Genomic DNA, 14,960 nt, shown 5'->3' with positions numbered 1-14,960 from the left:
TATCCATCTTTGATATTGCAATCATCTGTATCCATACTACCTTCTCTATTGTCGCTCTTGTTTGGGGGGTGGGAGAACAAATCAACTAGTTGACTAGCGCAAAGTTTAGGTTGAATCCTTTGAAACCACTGTGGAAATCTAAGAAAAACTAAAAGAACGACATGTATCCCATTTTGTTGAATTTGTGAAAATAATCTAAGAAGAATAACTTATATATATAAAAACTCATTTCGTTTTATAGTGTGATATCCGGAGTACTTTACGACAACAGCTGAAAAAATCATTTCATTTCGTTAAATCTTGGAATTTTATGTGAACGTAAAATTGTCTTGTTTCTCTTGCATTTTTCATCATAAATTAAGAATTTTCCCTTATATATTGTGTTTTTTCTGTGCTTATTTTTTATTTGACATCAGTAATTTTGTCTTGTGTTTTTTTATATTTTTTTGTTAATTTTATAAATATTTTATTTATCCCTTAATAACAATGTAATTTTTTTAATCGTCGGTACAGGCATTTTTCTCTAGATGGTATATATGTTTCCCATAATTCAATTTTTTTTCTGTATGTATAGAAATAATAAATTTAATTTCATTTGAAATAGAATATGTTAAAATTAGTAAAAAGATAGTAAATTGAATGAGAGAAAACAGCTGAGAATTCGTCCATCTCGAGAAATTGAATATGTCGGAATTAAAGATTGGAAACCAAAAACTGATTTTGGAAAGCATTCACTGTGAGAACTTTTATGAAAGAAACAATGGATTCACACTGAATAGTTAGGGCGGAATAATGTGTTCAGTTGGTCATTCTAAGCGTGACCTTTGAAAGTAATAAGTGCCACTCACGTAGATCACGTTCTAAGTCACGATATAACATGCGATTTAGAAACAGTAAAAAAAGGACTTTCATTTTGAAGTCTTGCTGGCTAAAAATTCCTAGTGGGTTATTTTTATCATTTTTATGAGTTTTAACATTTTTATCATTTTTTCATGTTATTTATCCCTTTTTTTATAAAAGTATTATTATTTTATTTAATACACACATGCTTCTGAGAAAATTGGTGCGAGAAAGAATAAAAGTTAAAATGTCATGTCCACTCTTTAGTTGACACCAGTCATATCGGATTCAGTAGTTTATTTTTAGCCTTTTGTTATTCTCATCACTATTCGAAAAAACATGCCTCTCGTTATAACAATGTCTGCTAAGGAACGTAAAATTCATGAAAAAAAAAACTCTAATAAACATACAGATATAATATTTTATAGTACGTAAGCCGGAGTAACTTCCCGGATTGATAAACATTAGAAATCTTTTCAGCAGAAATGTAAGAAACATTCATATTTCATAAAACGCCGGGAAATGAATATTTTCTTAAGTTATGAAAATTTTATTCATTGAGACATGTCAGAGACACGGTTTTCATACCCAATTCAACGTAAATACAGTTTAACACTAGAAAGACCACGTCGATTTTTCATAATGAAGCATATTAATTGCTGAAATCCCGCTAGCATTTGTCATTTCCAGTGGAGATCGTGATAAGTACAGAGTTATGCAAGACGTATCAAAGGATAGCGCTGTGACGGCCCAGAGAAAATTTTTTAGCCGTGAAGAGACCAGGAAAGCCTTGATCGGGATCATCGTTGTGTCCGTGATTATCACGTTATCTAGCCTTGCATTGAATGTGTACGACGACCCCAGCTTCAAATTTAGAGGAAACTGTTCTCGTTCCCAACCTCTTGGTGATGGTGTTTTTTTCACGAAATGTAATACAATTTATGACATTCGTGTTTTTGTCAATAACACACCGACGATAAAAGGAATTAATTTAAATTCCAGACAAATGTATAAACTTATCGAGCATGCTATCGATATCTTGATATGAATAAATATTTGAACTGTATAAACTTGTAGTCTGTCTCATTTTTTGAACTACGCGTGAAATTTATTCACATGACATTTTAATTTAAAAATATATTATTTAAGAAATGTAAAATCTTCAAACGACAAAATAAACAATTTTAAGTAAATAAAAATAAAATAACAAAAATAATGAAAAAACGATATATAGATGAATAGTAACGATAAAAACATAAAGAAAATAAAATGTTGACACAAAGATAATAAAAATCAAATAGATAAACGATGAAACATTAAAGAATGAAATTTTGAATGATTGAAAAATAAACGAAATGAAAATAATATGATGACACTAAGATAATAAAAATCAAATAGATAAAATAAATAAAAATTAAAATTTTTGAATAAAAGTTTGAATAATTAAATATAGAATAAGTTGGAAAGGCTTGAATTAAAAAAATATATATCAATGGAAATAAAGTGAACTAAAACAAGTGAAATAAATAATTTTTAAGTGTTTGAAGTGAATAAAAAATAAAATAAAAATGAAAAAATAAGCTAACACTGAAAATAAAATTATGACACTAAGATAACAAAATCAAATAGATAAAATAAAGAAAAAATTAAATTTTCGAATATAAGTTTGAATAATTAAATAGAGAATAATTGGATAAAGTGAAATAAATAAATTTTTAAGTGTTTGAAGTGAATAAAAAATAAAATAAAAGCCATGAATAAAGTGACATAATGAAAAACTAAAAGTAGGTTTAAATTTAAAAAAATAATATCAATGAAAATAAAATGTTCACACAAAGATAATAAAATCAAATAGATAATATAATAACGATGAAACATTAAAAAATAAAATTTTGAATGATTAAAAATAAACGAAATGAAAAAGATAATGAAATAAAGAAAATATTAAAAATTTTTGAATAAAAGTTTGAATAATTAAATATAGAATAAGTTGGATAAAGTGAAATAAATAAATTTTTAAGTGTTTGAAGTGAATAAAATAAAAGCCATGAATAAAGTGACATAATGAAAAACTAAAATAGAAATAAAATAATAAAGTGCGGGAAGACACAATATCTTTCTTATTTATGTGGTATAAGAAGTGATGTCTAAAGAATAAGCTTTTTAAGGGTGTAGTTACAAATCTCGTTTCGTTATGGAAGGAAATATAGAAATGTTGACAATGAAAACTTGTGTGTGGTTTTTTTTTTTTGTGCATATTTTTGGTATCTAATCTCTTAAAGATCCAAAGACGATGGGTAAAAATAATAACGCTTGGAAAGTGAGCGTTTTTTTTTTGGATCATGTTTGATTAACTTGGATATTTTTTTTATAAAAAGGGTCTTCTCGAAGCAGCATAATTTGAACACTAGTGGTTAATTAGCATCATCATCAACCACAAACGAACTATATCTTTTCAAACTTGAGATTTGAAAATAGCTAGAGAAAAATCTTGGTTAGTTTGGTGCCAAAATTGACATTTTCGCCGTAATTTGGAGACGTAATTTTTTCTCTTTTAAATTCATTTCTAATACAGCTTCATGTCCAAAGAGAAAATCGGGACGACATTTCATAAATTTTTTTATATAACGACATAGTGAATAATTTTCACGGAAGTTAAATATCGGTAGTGCTGCCATCTAGTATCGTCATCAACGTGGGTCACGTGATCGACCATCTTGAGAAAATTTTTAAAAATTTATTTAAAAAAATGGTTCGTGGAAAATAATTGAAAAACAGTAGATATGGTTCACAATATGCGCCCTTTTCACCAATAACTCCGTGGACGATCGTCGATCATAGGCACATCAAAATTAGGAGCGACGTTTTTTAAATCAAGGAACCCTCGCAGTTGGACGAGTAAGACCCCGCCCCTTTCAGTTTTACTTTGGATTTGAACTCCAAAGAGCGTATAGTAATTATCGGAAATTAGTTGATAACCACAGACAACATCCCTTGGTCAAGATAACGCTATGACCCCTTTTAGTTTTACTTTGGATTTGAACTCCAAAGAGCGTATAGTAATTATCGGAAATTAGTTGATAACCACAGACAACATCCCATGGTCAAGATAACGCTATGACCCCTTTTAGTTTTACTTTGGATTTGAACTCCAAAGAGCGTATAGTAATTATCGGGAATTAGTTGATAACCACAGACAACATCCCATGGTCAAGATAACGCTATGACCCCTTTTAGTTTTACTTTGGATTTGAACTCCAAAGAGAGTATAGTAATTATCGGGAATTAGTTGATAACCACAGAAAACATCCCATGGTCAAGATAACGTCTCGACAGTGACATAAAAAAATACCGCCATTTTGAAAATAAACACTGTCGACAGGTAGTCCGGTTCGAAATATATCGGTCAGGTAATCTGGTTCGAAGTCCGGCTAAAAAAAAAAAAACGCGCGAAAACATTTCCGGTGGCGCCATCTGGTGGCGGAAATTGACATTATCGCGGTCAAGCGACGCGTACACTACTTGTGTGGATCACTCAAGTGAGATTTGGAAATGTGCTTAGGGTTACTTAAGTGTTCTTTATATGTGCATTTAACATGAGAGACTCTGGTGATTTGATAACCTTTCATGGGGGCCACATTAGTGGTTTGGGTAATTGTCACGGGCCACATCGGACATCGGGTTATGGATTGATCATGCATGATCTTGTCTTTAATTTGAGCATAGAACGGTGTTTTTCTAACTATTTTCACTTGCATTAAGCCTTCAAAAGAAAATTTACTATTGATATTGAAAAGCAAAAATTCACCGGTCAGTTCAATTAATCATTTGAATAAAATTTATAAGAACTGCAGAAAACATAAAAAGTCTCCCTTTGAAAATATTGTGATCTCAGATGGCAACACATAACCTAATCACAAGCCAGTACTCGCTATCAGACAATTGTGAATCTGTATTCGGTATTCAACTTTTATGCCAGCAATCTACAGCGAATGCAGCCGAAAACGTTTACGGGGCAAAAGGTTACGTTTATGAGGAAAGAGAAGATGAAAGTTGAAGACGTTTTCGCGCCACAAGCAAACGGATGAAACGTAAGGAAATAATGAAAAAAATTTACGGCCACCCTTTTCTTTTCATTAGACACCGGCTAAGGAATCATCTTACATCAACGCTGAATCCATGTTGTAGGAAAAATTGAATGCATCATATACGCGTTGTAAAGGACCCTTGAGCAAGTTGTAGGAGACTTTTGAATTTAAGACAAAAATGAATTCTCTATTAGAAGTGTTGAAATATTATCAACGTTTTAGGGCGCGGTATAGGAAACAGGATTGGAACGGTATCCATATCCTAAGAAAAAAGGAGCGCTGCCACAAAACCTTTAAAAATATATGCATGATTTTGGAAACCCCTGAAATGATTTGAACTTGTATTTTTGCATGTTCTGGGAAGCCTTTGATATCCTACTACCTCAGAGGATCATTAAAATTATATCCACGTTCTCTAGGGAACCATTGAAATGACATCTATGTTCTAGGAAACTCTTGCATACACAAAGGAAACCTTTGCAATCCCGTAACACTAAAAAAAAACTTTCTTCTCTGCTTTCCATTACCTTCCCCCCACCATACACAAGTCATATTACAACCTTTTCTTTGTGTAACCAAAACCGATACTTACTTCAACGATAATAAGGCGCCGTTCAAATATTACGTAAGCAAATTTTTAGCCATTTTTGACCCCCCCCCCTGTCAGCAAAAGGCAGCAAATCGCTGGCTCCTCCCCCCCCCCCCCTAGTCAGCAAAATTTCGTCACACCTCTGCCCCTCTGAATCCTAACTCATATTTTCATAAAGGGTGGTTGATGACGTAAGCATTATCCAAACCCCCCCTCCCCCTGTCATCAAAAGTCAGCAAATCGAAAACCCCCCTTCACCCCCCCCCCATCGATGATGACGTAATACTTGAACGGCCCCTAAGACTAAACTTTTTTTTTTACGAACGCACACACACACACACTCTAAATTATCGTCTACGCTTATTTTTTGTAGAACTTCTCTCAATAAAACTATCAATTCTCCTTTAGGCTCGGGGAATTCATGTGTCCTTATGGCATAGCGATGTCACCAGTGACCGAAGAGATTTTCGTGACCGATAAATGGAAGAACTGCATCCACGTGTTCAGTAGAACAGAGACGTTCATCAGACAGATCGGTTCCAAAGGAAGCGGCAAACTTCAATTCCGTAGTCCAGAATCAATCTGCGTCGACAAAGAAGGGGACATATTCGTATGCGATACAATCAACAACCGTATTCAGGTACGATCATTCATATACACTGTAGCTAAACACTTGAAAAACTTTAGTTATTTCAATCACTGAACGCATTTTGTGATGAATAAAAAATCCGCTTTTTCTAATTGAAACTTAACTTGCGTCATTAATAAATCATTTCATTCTGCGTCGAAGGCGGAGAAAACAGCTTATTATGTTATTGGTATCAGAACTCAATCATCCATAGTTAGCCGCTATGGAGTTTTTGTAGCACAAGGGGGTGTCAAGACCCCTGAAGCGGATTTTTCAAAAATGACTTTAAAAAATACCTCATTTAATAGCAAATCAAATGCAAAAATATTTATGTCAATCGATTAGTTTTTTTCTTTCAAAATAAGAGAAACAAGTAATGTGAAGCAGTGCAAATGTATATGTTACTGCCAAAGCCCAATATTGAAACATTTGAAAATTGTCCCGGCCAATGTCAGAATTTTGGGTTTTGGCCAGCCAATTCGAGAAGTTTCTACTACTACTACTTATCCGTACATGCAAAATACAGAATGAACCGAGCACGTCCAGGCTCTACCGCTATTGCAATTTAAGCACAGTGATCATAAGACCGCAGACGTGACGGGACCGGTTTTTCCGCCACGGGAAAAAACACACACAACCGTACATGCACCTTGTCACATTCCTATACGGAATTTCTAACGAATCGGCACATGTCGGAATGTGTATTCTGAGAGTGTGTGTGTGTGCGGCTTTAACGCAGGGGCTCTCAACCTGTGGGTCGCGAACCAAACTTGGGTCGCAAGGGCTTCCGTGATGGGTCGTACAAATCCACTTACAGCCAGGGATTCATAGGATACAGGTCATGACCCAAACTTGATTCACAGGCAGTGCCGTCTTAACACATGGGCCCACCCCGGCATAGCCCGGGGGACCTCAAGAGTAGAGGTAGTCCTCACAAAAATGAGATCTGGTTGAAATTTTCAAGAGTTAGCATTTCAATTTGGTAGGGCCTCCAAAAAATCGCTTTGCCGGGGGCTATGATACTCTGGCTTCGTGGCAATGTGTACAGGTGCTTCCGAGATGGGTCGTACAAATACACTTTCAACCAGGGATTCATTCATAGGCTGCAGGTCACGACTCAAACCTGATTCACAGACTTCCTAGATGCGTCGTACAAATCCATTTACAGTCTATTATAAATGCACAGCGTCACTGGTTTCAGTAATTTCGAAGAACAAACTCTCCCATGGATAGCAAAGCTGATCTTGTTGATCTTGGGACGTGACTGAAAAAGGTTAGGAACCCCTGAATTAGCTCATCCCAGTGAATAAAAAAAAAACATAAAGCTCGGGTTCGAATGCCGATCACTCATCTACCTGGTGTGACAGCAACAATGTTATTCAACAAATGGATATCACATTCTCATTCTTGAGTGATATCTTACAATGCGCTTCTGTATATTGAAACGTCTGTTGAAAATCATTCGAATATCAGATTTCACTCCGGCAAGACCGTTCGCGTCTGGTCTCCAAGGAAAGGCCTCTCTTTGAGGTCTAAACCTAGACTAAAGTAAGTATAACAGTTTCTTGTGCTCGGGGATTGACATGGTTAGGTAGCTTCGGGAGGATTTCCCAATGTTTTCGTTTGACGTTTTTGTGGCTCACTGTCCTCCCTGTTAGATAGGGCTCAGCTCTGCGGATCAGCGAGGTACCGAGTTTCTTGACCTCCTGGCTGGTTGAGTCGAGAACCCTTTGTGTTCCCGAATATCTCTCGCATCATTGGAGGTCAGGTGCTCAGCCACTTACACTTAACATCGTCGTGGCAATGGTAACACGGGCTAGTGTCTTCTAGTCACTGTGCCAGATGGTGCCGGGTTTTGAGGTGGTGGGCTTACTGACTCCAGAGCTGAGCTCAAAGCATTCAATTCAAAACTATATACAAATGAACACATTTAAAATACGGGATTCCGTAGCTGAGGCAGATGTTACACATCCGCTTAATGTGCCGGAAGACTTGCCTGGGAACCCGTGATATTGTTTAGACCAGTGGTTATTGACATTCGGAAGCGTGAGGCCCATTTTTTAAACTGGAACCATATCTCTACGAAGGATGGTTGGTCAGATAATGGCCGAATCAGGACTTACAGGACACCCTGTATAAACTGGTTTAATTAACGCTCGTCGTATGCATAAAATAAAATGATGTGATTTCATTCAAACTGAAGTCATTTCGTATTCTTGTTGCGATCAAAGTCCTATGGTTCTTTGTCGAATGCGAAAAGTCCACCAGGGGTCTTCAATGCATGGCCCGCGACTCACATTCGGCCCTCGGAGGTTTTTATCGTGGCCCGCAGATCATTTTCAGAAAATGATTGACGACATTGAAAACGATTATTCTGGAATTGAAAGAAATAATTTCGGAATGGATGAAAGAAATAAAGATTACGTCGACGGGGCTCCAGTGTGTTTTCCTATCTATTAACAGTCACTCCCCGAGACTTTTTTTCGGTTCCGAGGGTGTCCGCTATTCAGAAGTGCTGTTGTACATAGAAATGGGATTCGTACTTGTGGCGTAGAATGGAGCGATGTTGTCGGATAGGGATCACTTTCTATATAAATTAGGACTTCTTTCTATTAACCTATGGGTCCAAACTTAGAAGCCCATGTGACCCAAGTTTCCCTGGTAGACCGCATAGCTCAAGATTCCCTGGCTCTAAGTGGATATGTATGACCTATCTCAGAAGCCCATGTGACCCGAGATAGGTCATACATATCCACTTAGAGCCAGGGAATCTTGAGCTATAGGTCCCGAACCCACAATTGATATTATCACGTTTTAGTATTGATTCTTTTGTGTTGCTTTTCAAGAAATGTTCAATCGGATTACTAGTCAGAAGGGGGTTTGGGGGGGGGGGGTGCAAACCACGAATGGCAAAACGGGGGTACGAAAGTCCCATATGGCTACAACCACAGGGAGCAGTCAAAACTCCCACTATTAGTGATTATTAGAGCTCAGATTTTTATGCCCCTAAAGATGAAACGTCGTAGCTGATAGGTTGAAAAACCTGAATTTACCGATCAACTATGACGTTTCATCTTTGGGGACATAAAAATCCCCCTAGTGATTATCTTTATATTGATTCCATAAGATACAAATCATATCACCGTCACGATATGAGAGAAAAAACTATGTGTATATCATTATAATAAATAGAGGGTTTTTTTTTCTCTCGAATTTCGCTTTTAATCTCTCGTCCACATGGAGATAGTTACTCTATCTCATGATAGATATTCTATCACTCGGATCAAAAAAAATAGGTGTGGGGCCTATACCGGAACGTCTTGCGTCAGCACATCGAACATTGACCAGGAATCTCCAGCCATTTCACGAATTGGCCGGCCAAAGCCCGAATCATTTATGCAAACTGGTCTTTGGTCAAACATTTCGTGAATTTACCGCACTTCGTTCTTTGGCAGCACAGGGCTTTAGACTATACAGGGTGAATCCGACCTATGCTGCCAAACGAAAGGGGGGTGACAGACAAGCCCAAGTGGACCATGAAACACCCCGCCAACCATGTCCTATCTCGAACCGTTTTCGAGTTATGGTAGGTGTTAGATTATGGAAGAAATTGTGTCAAGTCCTAATAAAACCAAATTTGTGAAGTTTCTGTGAGACCTACACCCAAACTAATCTCATATTTTGAAAGCGCAGAAAAAAAAAATCCCATAAAGTCACATCAATTTCATTGAAATATCTGGATTTAATGGCGAGATAAAGGTGCTGAAAGGTTGGCGAAGTTCAAAATCGAATTGTCGCAAAAATTTTTAATTTCCAATTCCACAAACACCCTTCTAGTGTCAATCGGTGAAATTTTCCAAAAAAAAACTTGTCCATTCTACCAGCTAGACGCATTTTCCCTAATAATCGAAATTTCACCATAACTCGGAAACGGTTTTAGATAGGACAGGGTTGGTAGGGTGTTTCACGATCCACTTGGGCTCGTTTATCACCCCCTTTCGTTGGCAGAATGGGTCGGATTCACCTTGTATATACATTCACACACTATAACTCATTATTAACTTCCTTTTATTTCAAAAGGACAAATCAACGGATTGACACGAAATTTTTTGCAATTTGATTTGCAATGAAATGAAATATTTTTAAGTCATTTTTAAAAACCCGACTTCATGGGATCGTTACACCCCCCCCCCCCCCCCATTATAGTCTACATTTATATTGTCTATAAACCCTCTTAAACTAACTCGTTTTTTATGCACTTTCCATTAAGGTTCTCAGTAAAGACGGTTGCTTCCTGAGAGAAATTGGAGTTGGTAACCAATCGTCGACCCCAGTCGCTGATCGACAGCAACCGAAACGACCAACGGTCGTCTTCCAAGAACCATCCGGAATCGCAGTGACAAGTAGTGGCGACCGGTTGATAGTATGTGATTCCTCGAACCACAGGATACACGTGTTCGGCACCGACGGTGGACATCAACTGACCTTGGGCCAGAGAGGATCGCAAAGGGGACAGTTCAAAAATCCCGAATGCGTTGCCGTCGATAGTTGCGGGTTCATGTTCGTCGGGGACAGTGGGAACTGCAGGGTCCAGATCTTTCGGCCTGATGGACGGTTCGTCCGTTCTTTCGGCAACAAAGGATCTCTACCTGGTCATTTCAACTGGATCTCTGGCATCACGGTGACAAAAAGCCGGGAAGTGATCGTCAGTGACTTCAAGAACCATTGCGTTCAGGTGTTTTAGGTACACAGTCACACACCATATAATCCAGTGTTTCCGCGTGATATCCGTTACTGTCTTGCCTTGGTGATCATCATGGTGCTGTTCTCTCTTGACAACAACCATTTAGTAGGCCGGATAGGCAATGTTGGACTCTAATTGAATGTAATTTTATGTACATGATGTCCAATTCGTAAATAGTTTCAAAATTCATAAAAATTGAAGGAATTGGTATATTTGAATGCGGTTTGCGAAAAATTTATTCTCACTAAGGCCGGTATTACAATATGAAAGTTTCATAAAAGTTCTTTTACAAACCTTGGCAAATGCAACCAATAAACCCATCGGTTACATTCGAGGGAATGCAACCGATAAGCTTACTGATTGGTTTCATCAAGTTTATAAAAGGTTGAGCATCAAGTTTTATAAAAGAAATTTTTTAAAACTGTTATAGTGTAATACCGGCCTAAGGGGGATTTTTTTTCATGCAGAAAAAAAAATGTATTCAAATTTCGTCGATAGAGGTGCCAGGGAAACTGGTCGGCCCAACCCCCACGGGTAAAATCGGACTTATATCCCGGGAGGGACAGAGCCTGGGCCGTATCTGGTCAGTCGGAAACTAGTCGGGCCGGAGTGATTGGACCCTTTATTCAATCTGGGTTCTGTGTCCGAAAAATTCGTAAAACTTCAGCCACAGCAATTCGTGATTTCAAGTGTCCTTTGTGCAATACAGAAAGGCTGAAGGCTGATCAAGCGGATAGGGAAACTGGGCTGGAATGTGTTTTCTTCCCCCAGGCTGTTGATGATGAACTAGATGTATACTACTTTCCCTTGCCATCATTTTGAGTTACATGGACTATGATGTGTACCTTATGTGCAACTTCCCCTAGCCTTGTGTTACTTTCCCTATTTCATGTGCCTAAGACGGCTTTTTAACGATGTATATTATTTTATTTCTGTTCTGTGCAGTGTTATTTTGCACGAGTTATGCACAAATAATTCTCCAGAGTATATGTTATGCACAATTCGTAAATTTAATTGTTCGTACAGTGTTTTTGCACCATTTTATTTTATATCTATTTTGTTTTCTGATCTTCTTTTTCTGTATGCAATATTTCGAACCACGTTTGCATATGAACCACGTGGCATGTTTGAATTAATAAAATTTTCATTTTGGGAACCCGTGATGTCACCATGTTGTCCGCCACGGATGTTGTCCTCACGTAATTTTTTTTCTGTCCATCGCGTCCCCTATACGTAAGAAGTTGCTCAGGAATATTGACGTGGGGACGCGTTTGGTTCAATAATTCGTGGCTGAGATAAAAGAACTCCACCTCAATAGTGTCCATCCACAAATTGTAAACACCTTATTTAAGGGTCAGTAACTGGAAAAGTCAGAAAAGAGCAGTTAATCGTACATCCTGCATTTTATGACTATGGAATTGCATATTTCCAGTGACTTGCTCTCATGCAGCGTCCTCTATCGACCAAAACTTAAGTTTGTTTAAATATAAATTAAACATAAATATTAAACATAAATTAAAATTTATGTTTTCCCAAATTTAAAAAAAATCCCCTTTCTTGAGAATAACGTTCTTGCAAACCGCATTCAAATATACTAATGCCCTTCAGTTTTTATGAATTTAAGAGAAATTATTTTTATAAGAAATTATACAAATAAAATTGAATATATTATATGCGAGTGACATCTATAGGCATATACATCATTTAATGAATTTCATCCTCAAAAAAAATTCTTTGTCATCTCGGGATTTGAGCAGGCTGCTACGCTCACCATGAGTGTGTGTGTGTGTGGATGATGGGAGCATATTTCACCTCGTAAAACTTCCTCTAATTTCTAATGAATATGTTGCATGCAGGAATGTGAGTATATGCGTGGCTCTAACGTATTTACGTTGACAGAGTTATGCTCGTTTCCTAATTGTGCTACTACATTACTGAGCAATTTACTGCCGATTGAGTTGATTTGCTTCAACGGTCAGAAATGAAGGTGGCATCTATCGGTGGTCGCCTCGGTAGGGAATTTCTTATCTATGTTCTTCACCCCGGTTCAAACCTGTGGACCTGACAGTAGCCTTCATGGTGGAAGACGAGCATCTTTCCACTGTACCACTCGGGTACTTCATGCTACACTTGTGTTGCCACCTGTCTTCCATTTTTTGAACAGAAAATGATAAGCGCTTGAATTTCCATATTGTGCTAGTATTGCGGTGAAGTTCTGCCTACTTTCCGCGGAGAGACTTTTTCAAATGGGAGACCCGCTCGCGCGCGCGCGCATTCATTCCTTGAAGTCGAAAAAACCACAAAAAAATCAACTTCTGCTGACACCACTGTTGCTATCATACCCCCCCCCCACCACCAAAAGGATGGAGCTGACACACCCGGGATCTCTTTTTTTTTTTTTTCTTGTTCACATTATTAGTTCACTTCAATTTGACACGCCAAAGATCCCAGCCTAGGGGGCCCTGCTGTAAAATTTGGTCAGAGGCCCGTGGTCACTATAACACATGGGCATTACAACGAGCATCGACTGAATAGACACTCACAATCATCCCGTCTAATTAATAGAATTATATACTGTACTTACACCTATTTCATCTAATTATTGATTGCATTTACTCTACTCGTATTCATGTCATTTGTTCGATATAATTACATTTACTCCAATCACAGTGTATAACGATCCTGTCTTCGTAATCAGTACGTTTACCCAACTCTGTTCCTCTAGAAACCTCTCAAATATCATGCCTCACCTGCAATTAATGTATTCGCGTTATTCATGTACGTGATTTTCCAATTCATTCGAATAAAAACAGATTTTTAGTACATGGTTCTTGACGTCATAATGTTCAGATCTCAATTCCTTCATTGCTCAGCGTTATGATTTCTCATTTGAGAGGAATTAGGAAAAATTACCTTAATTCCTCTTAAATCTATTCACATCACGTATAAACTAACATCAAAAACTCTTTTTGCATAAATTACAGCGAGCTAATTAATGGAATATATATATATATATATACATACATACATATACACTTTTAAATTTTGAATCACAAAAAATCTGGAAAATGCAGATTCTTCTGATGATACTCGGAACATTTCATACTGAAAAGAAAAGGATCGACTTGATAAGAAAATTACTCTAAGGGATACTTTTCATTTATTTTCTTCAGTGAATTTGCATTAATCACGAGTAATTAACGTATCAAGTATTCACTTTTTTTTTACCGAGAGCTAATTAATTAGCCTAAATTAACTAGGATTGCATTTTTTTGTGTATATTACGGGTATAAGTGGGTATATTTAGTGCTTGGTTTCACTTAAATCGATATATCCGTGTTTTTCTCAATTAATTATTCTTCATCGTTTCTAAAGAAAGTTTACTTTCAATAAATATTTCTACTAAAAAAATTCGTTTAATGAATATCGGGGAAAAAATATATCGTGGTTTTTTTTTTATACGTATTTAGGCCTATAATATCCTATGGGAGCAAAAATGCCAGTGAAGAATGCAGAGTTATGAGGAAATGTTTTTAGGTATAGCAATTAGTCAAATTTATATGAATAAATGCAATTACCAATTACTCTAGATCAGTGATTCCCAGCGTGGGCATTAACACCCCCTGGGGAGTGATGGAATGTTTCAGGGGGGGGTGGTAGAAACTACGGGTTTAACATAGGATCTCCTATGGGTTAAATTGCGTTGGGGGGGCGATGGGAGAAAAAGTTTCTGAAGAAGGGGGCGATGGGACAAAAAAGGTTGGGAAACTATGTTCTAGATGTAATAATAGGACTTTTAATGCTTCACAAAATCTTTTATATTATTTAAGTATTAGAATTATTTTTTTTCTAAGTAAAGCATATCGTGAAATTTCAACGTTAGTTGTCAATAAAAATATAAAATAGATTATCTATTGAACTTGAATAAAATCTTTAATTAACATCTATTCTTTGACTAGATATAAACTTAGTCCTTAAAATTATTCATTGCTGATTGAATACTTATAAATATCAAATATTTGCACTCAGAAATGATTATAATCGAATAATTTTGACTATAAATAAGTTTTC

The 14,960-nt window shown here is 36.7% G+C and overlaps 1 protein-coding gene across 1 annotated transcript in view; it reads left to right on the top strand.

Annotated features, from left to right (window-relative positions):
* The window catches only part of LOC149078858 (uncharacterized), a 52,219-nt gene extending 39,890 nt beyond the window's left edge, over positions 1-12,329 (top strand). The window contains exons 4-5 of the mRNA XM_089240459.1: positions 5,926-6,157; positions 10,416-12,329. Coding sequence (XP_089096585.1) covers positions 5,926-6,157; positions 10,416-10,889 — 706 coding nt within the window. The 3' untranslated portion in view covers positions 10,890-12,329. The remainder of the gene's footprint in view (positions 1-5,925; positions 6,158-10,415) is intronic.
* Positions 12,330-14,960: the final 2,631 nt, after the last annotated feature.

The sequence above is a fragment of the Pholcus phalangioides genome, unplaced genomic scaffold, assembly GCF_987345545.1.
Source record: "Pholcus phalangioides strain wild (caught in Gottingen) unplaced genomic scaffold, Ppha-v1.0 ptg000013l_1, whole genome shotgun sequence".
Taxonomy (NCBI): Eukaryota; Metazoa; Arthropoda; class Arachnida; order Araneae; family Pholcidae; genus Pholcus; species Pholcus phalangioides.
Note: the sequence above shows the minus strand (reverse complement) of the source record. Positions and strands in the feature narration are given on the sequence as shown.